The sequence below is a fragment of the Lissotriton helveticus genome, chromosome 5_1 (assembly GCF_964261635.1).
Source record: "Lissotriton helveticus chromosome 5_1, aLisHel1.1, whole genome shotgun sequence".
Classification (NCBI taxonomy): Eukaryota; Metazoa; Chordata; class Amphibia; order Caudata; family Salamandridae; genus Lissotriton; species Lissotriton helveticus.
In genome coordinates this window covers 1,231,591,070-1,231,613,481 of record NC_136065.1, presented here as the reverse complement: position 1 = coordinate 1,231,613,481, position 22,412 = coordinate 1,231,591,070, and the positions used below count along the sequence as shown (strand labels likewise).

Below are 22,412 nucleotides of genomic sequence, written 5' to 3'. Positions count from 1 at the left end.
ACAGTGCAAATTTACCACGAACGTACAGGAAGCAGTGCGAACGAGAACATGAGAAAATGTTGTTTGTGGTGCTGTTGTTTGTTTGCACTATTGTTTTGCATGAAATGCATCTTTACAGCCAACATGGATTGGAGAACACACTTCGAGCCAAAATTCAGCAACAATTTAGCATTTTGTGTAATTAAGCAAAAGCAAATAACACATATTTCACATATTATTTATTAGACAAATCGCATCCAGCAAGACTGTTCCAAACCATAAATGTGCAAATTATTTGCACTTTCTTGTGTGCTAACTGTTCTGCACAAAGAAGGTGCCATATCTCCTAAAATCCTTTTTTCAATGGAGATCTCATAAATTTCGCAACAACCTGCTCTTGTCACTGATCTACCAAAGGGATAGATACATGGCTCAGTGCACACTCTCAAGTTCAAGGATATTTTTATGTATAACTGTTAGATTTTAGGCACCAGATTAAGCAGAAAGTCAGTGACATTTCCCCATCAACACCTCATGGAACCTAGAACGAAATTACACTTTATTGAGAATAGCCCTTGTTTGAGTAAATTGTTTATTTGCCTAATGCATTGTGTCAAACTATGCCTGATTTTCCAAAGTAAGTAAGCTCCCTTTACCTTGGGAGATGCTCAGTTCCATTACCTCTATTCTCTTATCATTGTCAATCTACCATTTGTTCATTTCAATATTTGTCTGTTAGTGAGTGTCATTATCAGCTTCGATGTATTATGAGTAACATACCCTTATGAAATTATCGCCTATATTACCCCCAAATCCCTTTCAGATTTTTGGGTTTAAGGTAGATGTTATCTGTGTAAGACAAGTCCCTGACATTCGCTCAGTTAACCAGCGGTTTTTTTTTAATATTATGTACTTTTGCAAAATCCCTCTAAATGTACTTATCTCATCGGGTTGTTCCCCCTGCTTGCTAGTTCCAGACTGTTATGTTGTTTTGACTTGTCAAACTAGTATTGTGAAAATGTTTCTTTTATAGAAAGATTTCAGTTTTTTAGATTGACAATATGTATGCTTCCTAGTATGGGTGTCTGCCCTTTTTTTCATTTTAGTGGATTTGTTTTGGTTGACTCGCTGGTCTTGCGCTGTTGTGTTTATGGCCTGCTTGTGTACCCTAACACGTGCAGACATTAGAGGGGGCTCCTGTGCCAGTCTGATCAGCTTTGTTATATGGTCTTTGTGTGAGTGAGTATAATGACAATTTAGGTTTTGTTTACGGGATTTTATTGTATTTATTTATTGTATTGTATTATATTTATGTTGGTCAAGATGGGGGGGAGCAGGTTACTTTTATAACTTGCATTAATAAAAGGCTGAAGATTTGAGGATTGGGATATTGCCCTTTTCCATTTTTTATTTGTATTTAGTTAATAATATCATATAATACTCAATCTCGGTAAAAAAAACCTGTCTCCAATCTCTGTTATGTTTGGCTCTCATAGAGTTTGGCTGCATGAGTTTCTAAATCTCATAAGCCACTGCTATTACAAAGCAACAGTTGATACCAAAACTGGTTACCCACTGTTGTGATGTAATAAAGACCTTCCAAGCCAGTCTGACAAACCCCATGAGAACGTGCGAGTGCAGCACTGCTTGCCTGATGTGACCGAAAGCAGAGCTGTAGGAGGAGGAAGGAAGGCAGAGAATGTTGTGAGGGTTGGCCAAGGATGGCAGGTAAGATGTTTTCTTGTTTTTAACCTTTGGAACAGGGATACATACATGTAGCCATGTTATGTATGGCTCCCCCATTATTCCTCTGCCACTGCATAGTAGACGAAAGCAGGGGCAGATGATTTTGGGGGGCATACATAACGTTTCAGATTGGTACAAAAACAACTTGATATTGACAGGAGATCAGCAAGAGAGTTCCATACACCTACTTTCTGGATGGAAATTAGCACTCCTAAATCCTAGCAGTCACTCCTAGGACAATAACTAGACTGTAGAGACTAAGAAATGATGTAGATTTAAGCATATCAGTTCAAATACAAAAATGGAAAATACACAGATGTAACATGTCCGTGGGACCCATCTTACTACCAGAGAGCCTTGAGCTAAAGGTTTATTAGTAAGGCCACATCCCTAGCCCCGCTACCTCAAACTGACTTCTCCACTGTCGACCATCCCTTCCAAATCAAAAAATTCCAGTGGATTAGTACGTTTTGTCTCACCTGATCTAATTTTGTTACTGGCAACATCTGGGGCCTTTAGTGCTGTAAAAAATAGTAACAAAAGTTTAGACAGTATGAATTTAGTTGCTCATGTACACAGAAAAATAATGACTTAGTCCAGCATAGTAGCATAACACAAAAGGAAACGACGCACATGCACAAAAAGTGAGGAATACTGGAATTACTGACACTGTTGGCTCAACCATGTATCTGTATATTAATTCCTTTGCCTCCTCCTTGGACTGTGTTTGGACCCCAACTCACATGAACCCATTCTTGTCTGCCCTCCTGCCAATACTGGCCAAAACTAATGATGCAAATGTGTTGACTCCACATATATATTGTTTTCCTGTAAATAGTGCTCCTTTATAATGTCCTCCATGAATGTTACCACTTGAATTATTACTCCTCTCTGTTGAATTGTGGTCTTGTCTTGTGATTTTAACTCTTGTGCAGTCTCTTTCTTACTCGCTAAACCACATTTCTTTGTAGAGTGTTAATGTCCTACCCTGGTGGACTTAAGTGCTCCTCAGTTGGTCTCTCCCTAAAATACATTTAGGTAACTGCATGTAACATTTGGTTACTTCAACACTTCCCCTCGGTGGGCATTATACATTGATATCGTAACTGATATATGCTTTGGGGAGCTGTACCTTCTTTGGTAAAACATGCACCAATGCAGTGTGGCCCCATTGAGTAACTATATTGCAAACTTTTGAAAGCTTCCCATCTTATCAATGCTGCTACACCGCTCCTGGATGGATACCAGATACTGATTTGGTAATTTATGTGTATTTTTTAAGGAGCTGCTGCTACACTGCTCCAGGTGAACCTCATAAGTAATTGGAAAACTCTTTAACTTTTGCGAGCAGAGACTGCCCTGGCCATACATATGACACTCCAGGATGGATTTAATATACTGATTGGTCAACTCCCCTAGCCTTTGAGAACAGAGCCTCGACTGACAGCACCTATGCCTCTCCTAGATGGATTCTATAGATTGTTTAGTTTGGGTATTGCTGCATGTCCTTGGCCGGACCTCACATACTAACTGGGCAACCATGTTGACCTTGCTAAAGTAGGTCATTGATAGCTTCAACCTACCCTATCGCACAGATACATTTTACCAACCTAGACTAATATGCATCTTTAGACCCGGTGGTGATCCAATCTTAAATTCTGCAGCATATTTTGAGAATTTCACACTTGTGAAGCTTTTTCAAATTTTCCCAAAGCTGACACCCTTAAATCCACCCATACCCACAGATGAACATCTTTCCCAACATGCATGAACATCAGGCTGCAGGGGTTTATGGTGCTACAGTGTTACACCTGAAACAAATTAATGGCTACTGCTTGAATGCATCACCTCCTTTTCCTATTACTGCATGTTCCAAAGATGTTGCCACTCCTTGCCATACATGGCAGCAGGAAAGTTCAGATATTTTGAAAAGTCCTTACTAGTCATTAGCTGTGTATTTTTAAAGAACAGAAAATGTATGTCATAGCCAGCCATTCTCAAGCTTGGTTAAAAGCAAGAAATCACAAACAAAGGCACAATTAACATGCTCTCCCTCTTTTTTAGATAAGATTCTTATTCCAGTTCCTTACTTTCCTTCTGCACATCCTAGTACTGTTAAATCAATGGGGTTTCACCCACAGAGTCAAAGGACCTGGGTATAAATGATATAAAGAAAGGTGGTCCTTGACGTCGATTCAAACAGAACTTACATGAATATCATTTGTGTTTTAAAGATGCATTTAACTCTGCATACATAGAATCAAGCAGGATGTGGGAGATGTATTGGAATTTAGCATTAGTTGTCTACACATTAGTTGCAGATGAAAATGGCAAACAAAGAAAATGTACCCAAAATTAGCAGTTTTAGCCTAAGGAATAAACAATAAATTGTAACCACACTCTGGGTTTTTGTTATATCAAAATTTACATATTTATTTACATCTTCATAGAACAATTATACTTATAAAACGGCGCAAAAGAACTATCAAAGTATAGTCAGTGAGAAGAAAGGGGTGCTCTTGTGATTTAGAGAAGGAAAAAGGAAGGATAACAAATTATAATATACAATTGTAATATTTACATAGAACAGAGCGGGAAACCTCCGCTATCATATGGGCCTGTCCAAAACAAATTAAAGGGGAAGGGGGATTGGACTAGGGAAGGTACAGGCTCTTGAATGGAAAACCGTCGACGTTTCGACCCTGGTGCTCCTGGGGTTTTTTAGGACCTCGGCTGCGGGTCTTCTTCAGGACGAGGGGTTGGAGGGGGAGGGGGGAGAGAAAATAGCCGTGATCCAGCCGATGGTCTGGGTCAGACACTAATAATGCTGTTCAGGTTGAGCCTCCGTCCGAGTGTACGAGAGGTGGATCACCTATAAAATGGTGCAGGTCTGGAGTCTGTTATTTCAGGTTTGGTACTCAGACTAATCATTTCAGTAAAGCCACTAATATGGACAGTTGGAAAATCCTACCGGTGCCCCCACGGGCAGACCGGTGGTGATAACCCTGTTGGACGTCTACTATTGATGCTGTGGGTAATACCGATTATACCTCTAAAGGGTTGTTTATAGGTCTGATCCTGTTCCAATCGGGATAGCTCCGGTCTCGCTCACTGTTAAAATCGTTATAACTAGGACGGGTCACCTCTGAGGGGTTACACCGGGTGGTGTACCGCAAAGGACTTCAATCAGCATATAGTGGGTTCGGGAAACTGCGCACGGTCTGGAAAATGACTTCCGTGTTTAAGAGTAACATGCTACTCTTAAACACGGAAGTCATTTTCCAGACCGTGCACGGTTTCCCGAACCCACTATATGCTGATTGAAGTCCTTGTGGAAGAGCCAGCGTTGCGAAAGTAAAAAATGACTTTGAACGTTTTTTACGGTCAGTGCTGTAAAACATTAAATATACATGTTGTGCCCTTGAAGTACCATACACCCTACCTTAGGTCATTTAAGGCCTACTTTACATGTGACTTACAAGTATTAAAAAGGAAGGTTTATGCCTGGCAAAAGGTTTAATTTGCTTGTCGAAATAGCAATTTACACTGCACAACTATTTCATTTCACTGCAAAATAACTTTGTTCAGGCGACATTTCGCCCATAAAGGGATAAAAAATATTAATGAAAACATTGCCTTAAACAGTTAAAAAGTTCATACAGAGCTAGCAGCACAAGTTAAAACAACATAGTGTCTCGTGCTCTTACAGCATGTCTCAGAAAAGAACCTACATGTAAACCAACTTCTTCATCCGATAATTGCAGAGTAAATGTAAATGCAATTCTAGATTGCCTGATATTATTGCATTTCTTTTTACATAATGGGATTAAAAACAACCTTGTATACATTTCATAAAATTACAAAAAAACATAAAGTGCATCATCGTTTGGCCTGTTCTTCCATCACATGGACATGGAATAGCACCCAGGTTTAACTGATAACCGAGAGGAAAGCATAGCACATATTTAGCAGAGTCAGCTCTAAGACGAAATAATAAAGAGCTCTCGCAGCGCCCTCTTGGATATCAAAGGTATGTAAGTGGGCCGCTAGGAGCTCTCATAGATAGATAAAACATAACAGGAGTTTTCCCTTCCATTTCGTCTTTTTAGTTACAGGACTCCTTTACTGGGTGCTGCATCCACGAGTAGAATTTAATTTACTGACCCGTGGTACATGTGGAACCGTAACCTAGGGACTTATAGGTTAATTAGGTGTATACAAAAATGACAATATTTATCCCTGGTTAGCAGGAGTAAAATATGATTTGGGAAGAAAGGGGACCCCTACAATAAACAATTGGACTTGCTAGCTGTAGGGAAAAATTACAATTGGGGTAAAGATAACGGCTAAATGCAAGTTAAATAATCATATAAAGCATATCAGGCCATACATTTCTAATTATTAATTATCAAAAACTCGATGATCGTGCATATGACTGAGAGAATTGCTTCACAGCCGAGACCAGATGCTGATGTGCAGAAATTCTTTAATGTTCCTTGGAATCATGAACTTGAACCGTGCTGAATTCATACCTTGCTAAACAAGCTATACATCCTCTTTAAATATTTGTTGATTTTACATACCCTTAAATTCTTCAAGTTGGACGTAAGACTGCTAGCATACACCACGACACACATACAGAAAAAAGTACTGACCTGACTAAATATTGAAATCACTAGATGAAGCAGCATCAATATAAACATAGAGATTGCTGTTTCTGAACGACTATACAGCACCAACGCGCATATACAAGCACCAACTCTTAGTCTTGGGCTTGAAGGAGCAAGAATTGTTATTTTCAAACTTAAAGATTACTTTAGATTACATTAATAGAAGAAAAAGTTGAGCTGGGTTTTCCTGACGAAGGCACACACGCCGAAACGTGGGTAGTTTTCATCTACCGCCAGCCTTTGAACTGTCCTATAGCCTATCACTTTTTCCTGTTTTTTAATTCTAAGTACAGTGTTGTTCTTCATATTTGTGTCATTTATATGTGTGTATATATCTGTGTTCTCATAGACATGTAATCATGAATATGAATTCTGCAGAATTGAAAATGATAATATAAATATATGTATACAAAATACGATCATTTAAAAAAAAAAAAAACTATCTTGAAAAATAAGAGTATTTCCATCATTGAAATATCTTAAATAAATGATAAAAATATTTTGTAAGATAAAAAATGCATTAATAGCTTCTGTCATATGTATATGCCTACCTAAATGTACTACATTTTGTTTTTTGATAATTAAGAAATAGAAATATATGGCCTGATATCCTTTATATGATTATTTAACTTGCATTTAGCCATTATCTATACCCCAATAGCAGGAGTAAAATATGCGGAGCCCTCTTGCCAACAAAAATGGGTTTAGCAAAAGAAAGAAAAAATCTGGGGAACTACCACACAAAAGATGATCATTTTCAACAATTGTCATACTCAGTGAACCTTAACACGTGGGTGCTCATTAGGATGGCGGACGGACCTGCGTCCGTCCGCCACTCAGAGGAGGAGGGACCATCCGCAGGGGCAGCGGCGGCCTCTCCAGTGCAATTAGGATGTGACCGCCACCCTGGCGGTCACATCCTCAATATTTAACATTGCGGCGGGTGCTGCTTGAAGCAGCACCAGCCGCAAGGTTAAATATGCATGCTTAGCATTTGCATGCACAAAGCGGCAGGCACCGCGGGGTGCCTGCCGCTTCGTGCACGCAAATGCAGGGGGTTAACATAGGTACCCCCCATGGGCACCCCCCACCCCCCCCACTCACCCTGGGGGCCCAAATAAATGACCGTATGCCTTTCCACGGCGGACAATCCGCCGCCGAAAGGCATCTGTTAACCCCCATCCTAATATGGCTGGCGGTGTCTGTTAGACACCGCCTCCATAGTAGAGCTTTTCCACCGCAGTCGTAAGGCGACCGCGGCGGAAAAGTGGCGGACGGTCTTCCTGACCCCCCAGCCATGCTAATCTGACAGGGGGTCTTTGAAGGCTCCGCAGCGGTTTTTCCGCATCCTCCGGGCCGGCGGACACTTCCGCCAGCCCGGAGGATACGGAAAAACCGCAATCCTAATGAGGCCCTGGGTTCAGCAAATCTGAAAAGACTCATTAAAAATCAATTATTTCAAACCTAGAAATTCAAAACCGGCCCCTGTTCATAACCAGATTATGTCACACCACATCACAAATTAAGTTACCATCTTTGCTTCAAGCAAGATGACATCAATCAAAAAAAAGTTAAGAGGTCACTTGGAGTGATGTCCATTCCATCACTTTTGGACTATAAATGTGTTTGAGTAATTACCAGTGGCCAAGAGGGATTTAGAATTTCAAGTCTTTTCTCCTAAGTGAGACACCATAAGTGTGATAGGTGCGTCAAATCTGGGATTTCATAGTCAAAGTTCCATTGGATTAAGGCTGCACTTCACTGATCCACGCCCTCCTCGACCAAGGCCACAAGGCAGCCCTCATCCTCCTGGACCTTTTAGCAGCCTTCAACACAGTCTCCCACCGCACACTAGCCACCAGGCTCCACGACCATGGCACCCAAGGAACAGCCTTAGACTAGATATGAACTTTCCTCTCTGGCCGAACACAAATATTAAAACTTCAGCCCAGACAGAGATCAGATGCGGAGTGCCCCAAGGATCCTCCTTCAGCCCCACACTCTTCAACATCTACAGGGCCACCTTCGCAACCATCATAAGAAACCACAGACTCAACATTGTCTCCTATGCCAATGATACCCAGCTCATCCTGTCCCTCACCAAGAAGCCCGACATCAACAGGCCCAATTTCCAAGAAGGGATGAAAGACTTCACAACCTGGATGAGCAACAGCTGTCTGAAGCTCAACTCAGAGAAAACAGAAGTCCTCAACCTGGGCTCCACCCCTTCTGCATGGGACAACAACTGGTGCCCCCCGCCCTTGGTAACCCACCCACCCCAACGGGCAATGCCCGCAAGCTTTGTATTATACCCGACTCTTCACTCACCATGAACCACCAGTCAACGCCATGTCCTTCACATGTTTCAACACCCTCCACATACTTCGCAAGACTTTCAAGTGGATTCCCCGACTCCAGGAAGACCATCACCGACAGACTCATCACAAGCAGACTGGATTACAGAAACGCTCTCTATGCGGAAACCAACAAAAAACTCCTCCGCAAACTCTAGACCGTCCAGAACACCGCAGCCAGACTTATCCTCGTCATCCCATATCATGACCAGATCACCCAATACCTCTGCAACCTCCACTGGCTCCCCATTGAAAGAAGAATAACCTTCAAACTGCTCACACATGCCTACAAAGCCCTCCACAACACTGAACCCCAATACCTCAACAAACAAATCTCCTTCCATGCCCCCAAGAGAAACCTCTTCTCTGCTGACCTCGCCTTACCCACTGTCCCTCATGTCCACAGGGCCAGAGCAGGTGGTAGTTCTTCTTCTACCTCGCAGCCAAGACCTGGATCGAACTCCCCCTTCACATCCGACAAAGCCCGACACTGCATCAGTTCAGAAAAGACCTCAAAACCTGGCTCTTCGAATGACCCACAAAGCTGCTCACATCCCCTCTTCCAGTGCCTTGAGACCCTCACGGGTGAGTAGTGTGCTCTACAGACCTTGATTGATTGATTGACTGATACAGTGCTGAGGGCCAAAAGCCCACAATGATATGGGGTTGCTTGTTTTCCTGTCTATAGGGCTCCTGGACTAGCTCTTGGGCTGAATTATTCCCATTCAAGCAGGAGCAACTTTGCATATTGCTGGTCTAGGATATAGATTCCTAAAGTAGTCAAAGATACAATAGACTGAAATGTGACCCAAGTTGTTCCTGTTGGATGAGATTAATTCAATCTTTCCAGCCATCTAATATTTGCTTTTCTAAGTGAATTGTCCCAGTCTTTAACATTTCCTTCCCCTCTGGAAAATTCTCGGCTGTTTCAAATCTGAAGTCCTCATACACTTGCTGTTAAATAGGCTGGTGGCAGCTATGCTCATCTAATTACTGACATCCAACCGAGTTCCCATTCTTCTTCAATATCCCTAAATGATGTGTGTTCCCTAGTCTCATCTTCCACATCTTACGAGTGTGGAGACTCTGCACTTGTAACTTTACTGCATGTAAGTATTCTCATGAATTGGGACCACTGAATCAACTGCAATTTGGTTCCATTAATGGCACTTCACAGACAGCCACAGCACAAATTTCCTGTTTTCTCATTTTTACTCACAACAAATGCTCCCGATAGTCTTCTTGATATTTCTACTGCTCTTAATACTTTGGCCAACATATCATGCTCTCGACCCATGGTACTCAGTGCTTCTCCAGATGATCCCTAAAGCTCTTGTACTCGCACTTTTCCTACCGCTCCTCAATGATATAATTGTTGGTTCTCATTCTTACTGTTGCTTGTGGCCTACCAGTGTGTATTCTGAAAAGCTCTGTCCTGTAAATACTACTGATATATAAAATGCAGAGAGAGGGGCCCCAGACACCCAAGGGACAGGGCTCCGTACTGGACTTAACAGTCACAAATAATTCCCCTTGGAGGTCACTAATCATTCAACTCAACTTCCAAACCTCAAATCACCTCACATTCATTCACCCAGTCTTGAAAGAGCTAAATACTATGTAAAGGATTTTATATCTCTCTGAATTTAATGCAAAATTTTTTCTTCTTTCATATATCAGAGAAAATTCAACATAAATATGTATTTAAAACAGGTGCATAAAGCTCACATAGGTACATTATTTAAAAAAGGAGAGCTAACACTTAAGACATTCACATATGTCATAATATTACGTTAATTTGTAGGAATCCATAAAAGCAACACATTATAGAAAACAATTTATTTTCAAAAATGTCACACTATGTCCATAAATTGAACAGACTCAAAGCCACAACGCGTTTTAGTGGATAGTTCAGAATAAAACCACCTTCTTCAGGACAACAAGAATATTCCCCTCCTAAAAATGTTATGCAGTAAAATAACCGGTGCAAGCATTCAGGTATAAAGAAATAGCTCCACTTGGACCGTTATTCATTATGTGAAGAAGAAACGAAGACCTCTTTTATGTGTGGAATAGTTTATCCAATTATAATTTAAATGTTCGATAATGTCAAATATTACTGAAAATCGTTATATGTTCCTCAAATCAATACTGAGGGACCTCGAAATAAAACCTCCCTGGTTCTCACTTCGGCATAAGATCAGTCTCCCTTAGAATGTCAAAGGTAAATCAAGAAGCTAAAAAGCCTTCTTGTAATATTTGTGCTGGGCAGAGAGCAAAGCCGTTCAGTCCGTCTCAGTGCCTAGAGGCAAAAAAAGCTCTCTAATGTTTGGTTTTCCTCCTGTGGTCAGCATCTTGTGCAATGCAAAATGTATTGTAAAAGACGGTGACCACGAAGAGAAAACCAAACATTAGAGTGCTTTTTTTTGTCTGAATGTTTAGTGACCTCCAAGGGAAATTATTTGTGACTATTAACACTACTGGTATCCCTGGAATTATAATACCATCATTCAGCTTCTCCTATGACCTTTATGCTGGCGACCCTCACTTGTACCTCTTAACTCTTGTATGCTGAACTTCTTAAAGACAGAAGTCTTTTATTTTACTGGCTCTTCTGTCTTACCGCCGTGTTCTTCCCATCACTGTTCTCCAAGACACCCTGACACGATCATATCCATCCAGGAATTTATGATTGCAGTTAAACTTTTTTTGTTTTTAGTATTCAACGTACATGCCACACTCTACCAGTTAAAGCGGGCAAATCCTTGATTAATGCACTATTTCTCACCCTACTTTTGGGTCTGCCTAAGCATGCATTGGCTTGTTACAACCAAACTAATAATCGTGCCACAAAGACAGTCTTTAACATGCCAAAAGGATCAACCGTCTCCACAAACAACTACCAAACTGGGTGGATAATGACTATGAATAAGTAATACTACAATATACAAACTAATTCCTAAAGTCATTCTCAAGCAAATTCTGAGAAGCCACGGATTGAGTTGTCTCCTAAAATCTTCAATCATTAAAGCCTTCATTACAAGTTATTTCGGAAGTGGATGGGTGTGGTATTCCTCCTAGTGGAAAGTTAGTATGTCAAATGTAGAATGTTATTATGTCATGTACAGAATGTTAAGGATGTAATAGTTTGATGTCATTGCATTCATTTGTTGGGGATTTGGACGTAAACCAGATCAGTATTCTAGTCAACTGCTACAGTCTGCCTGCTTATGGTTGGATGGGATTCTTAAGGAATTAACATCTGAAGATATCAGCTTCCTGTGTCCAGTCATCTTTACAGGAATCTTACACTGGCATAGTCGGCAGCCCTTACGAATCTCAACAGGAAACTATTGGTGAGAGATTTCTTATTTAAAGAAATTTGGACTTTCTTCAATCAAGCAATCCTATCATTTAAAAGATATTGGAAAAGAGATTGACTGTTTAGATATTAATGATCACAATATAGATGCATGCTGGCACTTTTCTATCATTAAGAATTTTATTTTTTTGTGCCGTCTAGTGAATTCTATATGATTGGGAGCTTCGCTGTATAATAGACACATCAGACTGTTTTAAATTTAACTTAGGTGTATCGATGCAGGCTCATCCTGTAATATTGTGATCTATATTAGCTTGATTACTGAGTCATTCAACGTTACATTTTCGAAGAAAGTGGTGATAACGATAAGTTTAACTTCATAATTTTTACGTGAATGGCATTCTCTTTTTTTTTTTTTTATAATTTTTATTAAGAGTTTTTTCCCCCATTTTCTTTATAACATGAGCAGGGCACAGTGATTACAAAACATTGAGACGCAAAATTATACATACAAATTCGAACATAAATCTAGACAGATTCTTAGTCTTTTAAGAGTCTATACCGAGCTTCCATTGGATGAAAGGTTCCCAAATTTGCATACCCAACTTCTTACCCTTTTTTCCCTTTCTAGCATATATGGCTGTTTCCAATTTTTGTATTGACATTACTTTGCCTAACCATTGGTGATATGATGGGGGATTAGGATCTAGCCAAGCAGAAGCCACTAACAATCTCAGGATCGCCATTGCCACAAATATAAAATTTTTACAGTTCGACTGCTCGTCAACACTTAACCCCAATAACATAATGGCTGGTGTTAACTCTATTGTTGTTGACATTGCGATCCGAAAGAAATTCACGATATCCTGTTTCAATTTATCCAGGTGGGGACAGACTGCAAAAATATATATCAAGTCAGCATCTGTGCTTCCACATCTAAAACAGGTAATACCAGATGTACCACCCCACTGAGCAATCTTCGCGTGTGTATAATATAGATGGTATAATATCTTATAGTGTTGGGCCTGGAGGGACGATGAACACAGCATTTTTCTCCCCATTTCCAGGGACTCAGTAAAGATATCCCTCCCCATATCTAAATCCATAGACCATCTATCTACCCATTTCTCTAAATCATCTTTCTTTAGATTCGTCATTTCTAAGTAGAACCTTTTAATAGTGCAGTCAGAACCACTTTCTATAAGATCCAACAATGTATTTCTTTCAAAACCCAGTGCACCCCCTTGTTTATTTAAAAGGCAACTTCTTATTTGGTGATATTTAAAGAAATGTTTTGTATCCAAAGTAAAACTGTTTTGCAATTCCGTAAATTGTAATATACCATGAAGGCCCATCATATCTCCAACTTTTCTTATCCCCCGCCTATCCCACTCTTGAAAAACAGTTCCCGAGAAAACCTCGCTAGGTAAGGAAGGGTTATCTTTTAGTCTGGTATATATGTTATACTTCCCAATTCCCACCTTCTTAGAAAACCCTTTCCATATGTTATATGCAGCCATTACTGTCTTGAAACGTGTTCTTTTGAAGTAGCTACCCTCCGTGAATCTTAAGAATACATTTTCAGCATTCGTGCCAAGGACCAAGCCATAGATAGCAAGCGACCCAAAATTATCCCAACCCTCCACTTCGGCACCACCAATCAAGCCCACCATACATTGCAATGCTGCTGCCCAATAATAAAGGTTTAAATCTGGTAGTGACCAACCTCCTCTTTCCCGCGGGAGCGACATGAATCTCAATGCCCTCCGCGTCTTACCTTTTGCCCAAACAAAACGGTTGACCATTTGTTCACAAATTTTAAACCACTTATTGTCGACTGAGAGTGGAATTGCTCTAAAAACATACCAAAATTTTGGCAAAACCAGCATTTTAATAATGTTGACTCGTCCTACTAGTGATAAGTGAAGATTCTCATATCGATCAAGATCTTTCTTTACTTTGTCTATTATTGGAACGATGTTTTTTTCCACCAGATTATCAAGGTCAGCTGAAATATTAATACCTAGATAAAGCCCTTCCTGTACCACTCGGTTATCATCACAAATAGTCATGGAATTTTTAATAATCTGAGTCTTTGAGGTGTACAGGGCATAACCCGATACATGCCCAAATTTGCGAGCCTCTGCCTCTAGCAGCCCAATCGCCTCCGTGGGGTTTGGTGTTATCACCGCCACATCGTCAGCGTAAGCAAGTATCTTACAGGGACCCAATAGTGTATTTAGTGGGGTAATATCTGGACATGACTCTATCCTGCGAATTAGTGGGTCCATGTACATAGCAAATAAAAGCGGCGAGCAAGGGCACCCCTGCCGTGTGCCTCTCTTAATCTGGAATTGTCCCGTGATGCCCCCATTAACTCTTAAAGCTGCAACCGGTTCCCTATACAGAGTCTGTAGGGCTTTCACAAAACCCCCCTTTATCCCAGCTCTTGTTAGGATGTGCCACAGATAGTCCCAGGAGACCCGATCAAACGCCTTCTCAGCATCCAACAACATTACGGCCATCGGGTCTCCTGTGACTTCGGTGGCATCAAACATGGTTATGACTTTCCGGGTGTGATGTGTCGTCCCTCTACCGGGAATGAAGCCATGCTGGTTACTGCTAACCAGGGCACCTATTATTCCTGCAAATCTCGTTGCGAGTGCTTTCGAATATATTTTGGTGTCATTGTTCATCAACGTAATTGGTCTATAAGACCCTGGCTCAGTCGCCATCTTCCCTTTTTTTAATATTAGAACAATATCTGCACCACTCCAAGATTTGGGGATAGACTCCCCAGACTGTGCAGTTTGAATCGTTCTAATTAAATCCTGCCCTAACCTCCCCCAGAAAGTTTTATAAAACTCTAAAGGCAGTTGATCCGGGCCAGCGGCCTTTCCAGAGGGGAGGTTGCCCATAGCTTCTTTAACTTCAGTGTAATCCAACGGTTTCTCCAGTCCTTCTGCATCTTCGATAGAGACCCTCTCGACCGGGATATTCCAAAGATATTCCCTTGTCTCTTCAGCATTACTGGAATATTGTTCATCGTATAGTGTCTGATAAAATTTCCTGAAAACTTCCCTTATTTCCTCCGAATCTGAATGTAACCTTCCATATTCATCCCTAATCTCCCTAACAGTCCCAGTTGCTGCTATCTGTCTAGTCCGCATGGCAAGTACATGTCCAACTTTTTCGCTAAACTCGTAGCATCTCTCCCTTTTAATAGTGTAGTATTGAGCTGCCTTATTCGCCATATCATCCTCAGCTTCACTTTTTACTTTCATCAATTCTATAATTGATTCTTCAATCGGTTCGCCCCTTATTACGCAATTATGGAGCTGCTGCTCCGCCTCTGAGACGGCCCTCTCTATATCGCTATCCATAAGTCGTGCTACTTTCCGTTTATATGCGCTAAAGCTGCATGTCTCTCCACGAACACCAGCCTTGAAGGCATCCCATACAACTCCCACTGGAGCACTCCCTCTGTTATTCTCGAACAACTCACTGATCCATTTGGACATATGTTGTGTGTAATTATTATCCAAAAGGAGCCCTCTTTCAAAGGTCCAGATCCTGCTTAATCTAGTTCTCCCTTCTGCCTTCATTGTTAATACTAAGGGGTTGTGATCACTAAAAATTCGTGGGAGCCTATCGATTTCTACTCTGGTCATTAGGTCATTAGATATCAAGAAATAATCTAAACGAACACAGATACGATGTGGTGCGGAGTAATATGTAAAACCTGTTTGGTCCGATCTAATGCTACCCCAGACGTCTTGCAAGATATTGTTCTCTAAAAGGTTGACCAGTGCCTTATGTACTCTCTTCTTCCTGCCTTTATAGGTTCCAGTCAACCCTGCCCCCAGCCCGTCCGCCCCATTATTATTTAAATCACCTCCTATAATAACCTGAGATGGCCATCCTGCTAACTCTGCATCCAGAAATTGCAAGATTTCTGGATCATCCTGGGTTGAACCATATACTGCCACCAAAGTTTTCCATACACCCTCTATTAAGATCTCAACCATAGCCCATCTACCCCATATATCCTCTAGTTTTTTTCCAATTACCACATTTTTACTTCTTGAGAGAATAGCTACCCCTCTATTTTTCGCCCCCCAACTTAGATCTTGCTATTAAATGGAACCCCAACTGATTAAGACAGAACTCCTGGGTGCTCATTACGTGTGTCTCTTGTAAGAATATATAGTCTACATTCATCTGCCGCAATCGGACTGCTATCTTCTGTCTTTTTTGGGGGTCATTCAACCCACAGACATTCCATGTTACAAATCTAAGTAACATATCTAAATGTAAAGGGGCTACCGGCTGACAGCTCACTACTAGTAACCAACTTAACCAGTTTGCTCTTCCCTACTTCGATTTCAAAAACTGTCTTGACACTCTTGTACCTTTCAATCCAGCACCTATACTCATAATTCCAGTCTAAATCAAATTCTTCATCTCCAATACTCACGTGCCCTGCCCCATTTCCCCCCTTCCCCACCCCTGACAACCCTCCCACAGATACCCACCCCCCTACAGGCAATTAGGTCAGAAGGACCTATGTCTGACCGACGATGCCAACAGGATGTCCCACCCTCCCTCCCCCTGATACTCGTATACCATAAATTACTCACATGGTGCTCCCCCCTATAATGCCAATAAACCTCATCTCATCTACCCCCAGTGTCACCTAGACCAGTCAACACACACCGATACACACCAATTCACATCGATAAAGAAAAAAGAGAAATAAGTCATAATCTTAGCTCATAAGGCAGAGAAGGCTAATAAGACAGATAGGATAAACATTTCACCAGACAATGAGCTTCTGCTACAGCATAATATTATTGTCATCGTTATCTCTTCACTTTCTACTTCTTCCGGGGAATGTCTCTAGTAGCTACTACTTGAGCGTCATGCTCTACAAGCTCTTTATGTTGTGCCTTGTGTTTACCTCTGGTTTCACGCAAGAAGCTAAGATACTCTTGTGCCACAATTTCAGAATGAAAGACCCTAAAGTTTCCATTTAATCCAACCTTCAATCGTGCTGGAAACAAAGGTAAGCCTCGCAGCCAATATTCTGAAAGGGAGTAATCATCTGCCGCATCCGCCATCGCCTTTCCACGGTGGCGTGGCAGAAGTCAGGGCGGGCAAAGAAAACAACATCCTTATAAGTACGCCTAGCCTGTGGTTTTGCCTTACTAACTATCTCTTCACGTAGTAGAAAGTTCCCTACATAAATCAATATTGCACGAGGCTTGCCCTGTGTCTCTTTCCGCGTCATCGGGAACCGATGTGCCCGTTGTACCTCGTGTTCCCAATCCCACGAGGCCATCTCCGGAAAAGCACCCTTTAGTAACTCGACCACAAACCCTCGTACATCCCCCCCTCCTTTCCTTCCTGTACACCAAGTAGTCTAACATTATTGCGCCTCTGTCTATTTTCGGATTCCTCCAATTTCCAAAGCATATCAGTTGTGGTCTTGTCCTGGTCTCTCCTAGTGTCCTGCAATTTCACCACATCGTCCTCCAATTTGCCCGTTCTGTCCTCCACCTCGGATACTCTCCCAACCACTTCTTCATACATTTTATTGATCTTATGCAATGAGGATTGAATTTTTTTATTAGCATGTCTAGCTCTTCTACTTGCCCTTTGGCTCTCAGTACGAGCCTCGTCCTGTATTTGCTTTAAGGTAGATAGTAGAACTTCAAAGTTAGAGGCATTTCCCTCAGGTCCCTGAGGGTTAACATCTAAAGTGCCCGCGTTCGTGTTGTCGGGGCCCCCCGTAGACAGTACGTGGCTTTCCAGTGTATTGTCCCACTCAAGTTTCTTTGCAACTGATTTCACCGGGATCCCACGATGTGCTCTGACCAGGTTCTTTTGCCTAGAGTTATTTCTTTTAGTTTTGCTCTTGCACTTGGTTCTACTTTTCAGTACAGGTTTATTCATTTCTGTGGGAGCGGGTTTTTGTATCACCTTAGGACCTTTTTGAACTGTGTCATGCTCCAGATCGATAGACTCCGTATCGCTATCCAAAGAGGTTGAGGCACTATCTGATTCTACTTCTTTATCAATGTCTGAGACAGTACCAACTTCAGAGCCCACAGATGTTTCCAGGTCTGAGTCTGACACAAAATCCGAGTTACTGTTCTCGCTCTCGTCCTCGTCATCTGCCTCATCATTGCCGGTAAAGAAAACGTCCTCGCTAGGAGAGGCCAGAGCTGACCCCAGTATAGTTGGTATTTTTTTGCCAACCTTATAGATTTCATTCGCATTTATATTTGTGTTTGTGGTTTTCTTAGCCCCTAAATTCGCCAGGTCAGGGACTGCTTCTTTGTCTCCATCTCCCCAGATCAGCTCTGATGTTGATGTTGATGTTACATCTATATGCCCATTCTTACCAACTAGGTGTACATCAGTGCGAGCATCATCATTAGCTGGTTCAGTAACAGATACAATAGCTGACTCTGTGTCTTTAACTGCAGCTTCATTCTCAATGCTTTCCGCCTTTGAATACTCGGCCCCGCCCCCTACCGGGTCCATAGAAAAGTCTGGCGATCTCGAAGGCTCTGTAATTTCACTGCCGCTGACAGGCTCCGCCGAGCAGGTCACTTCTTTGGTTGCTCCCGCGAGGCTATTCAGCTGTTTCTCTGTGGTCATACCGCACAACGATACCAACGACGGGACCACGAACACTCGGTGCAGAGCAGGCTGCAGAACAGGTTGGACACTCGGTAAGGGTGAGAATGTTTCCACAATCGTGGTTTGTCGGAGCAGAGTCTCTCTCCCTACTACCTCACCAACGGACGCCTGCACCTCATTGCTTTTTTTAGATAAAGCCGTCATTTTTTTCTTCTCCATTTCCTTTTCTCGAATCTTGCGCATTTTACTCTCCTTAGCTGCCTCTCGTCTCTGTTGCGCTTTTGTTCTCGCTTTTCCTCTCAAGTTAGAGGCTGGGGCTCCGGGGCCATCTGTGGGCGCTTCCTCGTCGTCTTCATTGCCCCATCTATCTTGAGGATCGCGGGTTTTCTTGGGTGACCGCAGGAGTTTAGGAGCCATTATTCTGAGTAGCTCCTTCCAGTCAATCCGCCCAAACTGCACTGTCTGCGTTGCAAGGAGAGAGCTAACCTTAGAGAGGGTCCTTTCCTTAAACTGAGCGATAAGATCCGATCGTAAAGGCCAAAGAGCAAAAACTCCCAACATCGCCACCAGCAACTGCTCTCTTATGTATTCCTCAGTTTTCACTTCAGCATCGCCTACTTTTCTCCCCACCTCATATCAATCCGGTCGGGTGACAATCCAACACAGAGAGGTTACTCCAATTGGTATCCCATTAAGGCATCGGTTCTGTGGGGGTAACCGTCTGAAAAGAGAAGCACCAAATGCACCGCATACAACACCATCAGGAGGGAGGTCAGATGCGACTCTCCTCTACGGCGTCTCGGCGGCCATCTTGCCCCAGCTCCGTGAATGGCATTCTCATCAAGATTTCATTTTACATAAGTTATGGCAGTAAACAATTATTATTTTTAAAATACCCAAAACTACATCTGAGCAGTTAACTGTAACCGTAACGGCAGTTCTCTTTGGCATACGGTAACGATACCTCTTTGTGTTATTTTTTAAAAAGCTTTGCCATCGGATTGTGGAATCCGGCTTCTTGGAATTCTTCCATTTGTCTTGGTCAGCGTTGAATTTGTCACTGCAAGCGTTCTATGAATGTGCGTCAGCTTCTCACAACGTAATAGATGCAATCTGTCATAATGCTGTCAAACGTAATTCCGTTACGTGACATGACGTACGTGGTGTCCATATTTAAAGGAAAGAAACTTACGAGTAATCACAGACAATCTGGTATAGAGCCTCACAGGTTGGCCATTAATTCCTTGATAAAGTTTTTTTTCTTTTTTTCTTAAAACATAGAAAGAGGTAACGGAACGATTAACGCTCTAAGCCGTTGGTTTCTTCGTGTCAAGTCTACACATTTTCAAGACATTTTTCTCCATTTTCTCTTTGCGTCAAGCCACCTCATTTCCTACATTGTGTGCACAGATACTCTGATGTGCACAGCATTTAGTTCCTTCTTTTATTTGGGTGCAACATCTTCAACATCTACTGTTGTGAACGGTAAACATCATCACATTTTGTTTGTGTGTAGGTGTGTAACAGTTCACTTATCTGCGCTGATACACACAGCTTTTGCGAAACAGTACTTTTATTTGCGCTCCAAGATTATTAATTGTTACATAACGAGGTTCTCAAAAAGTATATACATTTGTGAAGAGATAAAGGGTGTTGACTTGGGTTTTGAGACTTTGCAAAACATATTTCTACGACTGGAGTCAATTTTGATCTGAAGTTTTGTGGACATTTTACTCTTCCTACTCCTTCCTCTCTTCCTGGTAATTATTTTAGGTCTTCAAAAAGAGTTTTATTATGCAAAATGTTACAGCTGCCCCGTTTTTCCTCTCTAATCCTGGGGATCCCCCTATTCAATGGAAAAAATGGAAGGTGATATTTGAAAGATATGCAAGGGTGTGTGGACCATCATTAAGTGCAGAAAGGAAATCATCATTGTTGTTGCACAATCTTGGTTCTGAAAGTCAGGATGTATTTGACAACTTACCAGAGTTATCTGGGGAAGATGCTAATGGTCTTAATGACTATGAGATTTGTATCAAGAAACTTGACAAGCATTACCTACCCAAGGTTAGCACTATATTAGAGAGGTATAATTTTGCAAAAAGGATGCAAGGTGAGGATGAAACAGTAGAAAGTTATGTTACTTATTTAAGAAAACTGGTATCATTGTGTAAATTTGGTACCTTAACAGACGAACGTATTTGTGACCAATTCATGTTTGGATGTAACATGGAAAAGGTAAGGTATGAATTGTGGTTTCGCGATGATCCAACTTTAGATGAAGTCCTCAACGTAGCCAAGAGAATTGATCATTCACTAAAATGTGTAGCAATTCCAAAGAAAGATTCTGATAAAGATTGTAAGGTGCAAGAGGTCAAAAGTAAGAATAAAGTAAATGTAAAGGTAAATGTAAAGGATGAGAACTTTAAGAGTTCCGCTTTCAACAAGGAAATGTCAAATGAAAAATGGGTAGATGCTAAATGTTTCAGGTGTGGTAGAACTGGACATTTGGCTAACTACAATAAGTGTCCTGCTCTGAACCAAACATGTACTAAATGTAAAAAGAAAGGCCTTTTGACTGCATTGTGTAACAGCAAACCTATGTCTAAAGTGAAAGAGGTTGAAGTGTATGACAGCGATAATCGTGAGTCAGGCACTGATGTTTACGAGTGTGGTCAAATCGTAGTGCAAGCTGTAAGTGGTAATAGAAAGAAAAATTGTCCTTGGGACAACATCTTAGTTGAAGGAGCAATGACCAAGGTACTATTTGATTCAGGTGCGAAAATTACAATTGTTTCTAGTGAATTTTACATGAATGATTTAAAAGGAAGGGTGGAACTGTGGTATATAAATAAATAATACCGGATCTAGGTTTTACTGGACATAGTAATAACAGATAGCTCAATAAATAAGAGTCAAGATTCGAGGTAGTAGGAGTTTGCAGGTTTAATACAGCATAAAGGACAGGAACAGGACAACCTGCACAGGAATGGGATGGCAGCGCTGCCGGGGGCAAGATCAGGATCGGCGTAACATTTAATAACAGTGCACAAATATATATACTAAAACAGTTACATTACAATGAATTACAGTAGGCGGAGCAGTAGGTGTGGTCAATAGCAGTCGCGAAAGATAAGGGTGAAAATGGGTGTAACAGGGGCGTATACATAGACATGTGATGCAAACGTAACAGAATATGTCATAAATGGGGCGGAAACATGGAGGGGGCTACCTAAGGAGCCGGGACCTCTAACCTAATGGTGCGCGCAAGCTGACAATGACGTGTTACTAGGAGAAGCTGGGGGCTATGAACTCTGTGCTAGGAGTAGAGACTGAAGTCTGGAGAGTCAGGGCGACATGTACCTAAACCCTATCTAGTATCTGATGTTTAGAGAACATGTTGATATAAACTAAGAGTCAGGAGGGGAGAGGCTAACGGACTCTAAGACTGGAGCATGCATTATTCTACATGTAGTGTGTGTTGAGGAATATTAAATGACCATTAAATGCAGTATTTCTCTTACATGGAGACGTAAAGGCTAGACAATGACGGAAACTATTGATGCGATTCAGTAGCTTAGGAATGCAGAGAAGGAGGGCTGGACTGATAACTAGAATCATAACATACTCTTGGCAGACTCGTAGGCAGAGCCAGGCTGAGCCGGGCACTGTGAGGCAGGAAGTAAGTGAAGG

At 41.6% G+C, this 22,412-nt stretch overlaps 1 protein-coding gene across 2 annotated transcripts in view; it reads right to left on the bottom strand.

Moving 5' to 3' along the window:
* Positions 1-22,412, bottom strand: part of LOC144755238 (scavenger receptor cysteine-rich domain-containing protein DMBT1-like) — an 855,855-nt gene that overhangs the window by 654,425 nt on the left and 179,018 nt on the right. For both annotated transcript variants that reach the window (XM_078643952.1, XM_078643954.1), the window contains exon 4: positions 2,205-2,246. In XM_078643952.1, the coding sequence (XP_078500078.1) occupies positions 2,205-2,246 (42 nt within the window). The remainder of the gene's footprint in view (positions 1-2,204; positions 2,247-22,412) is intronic.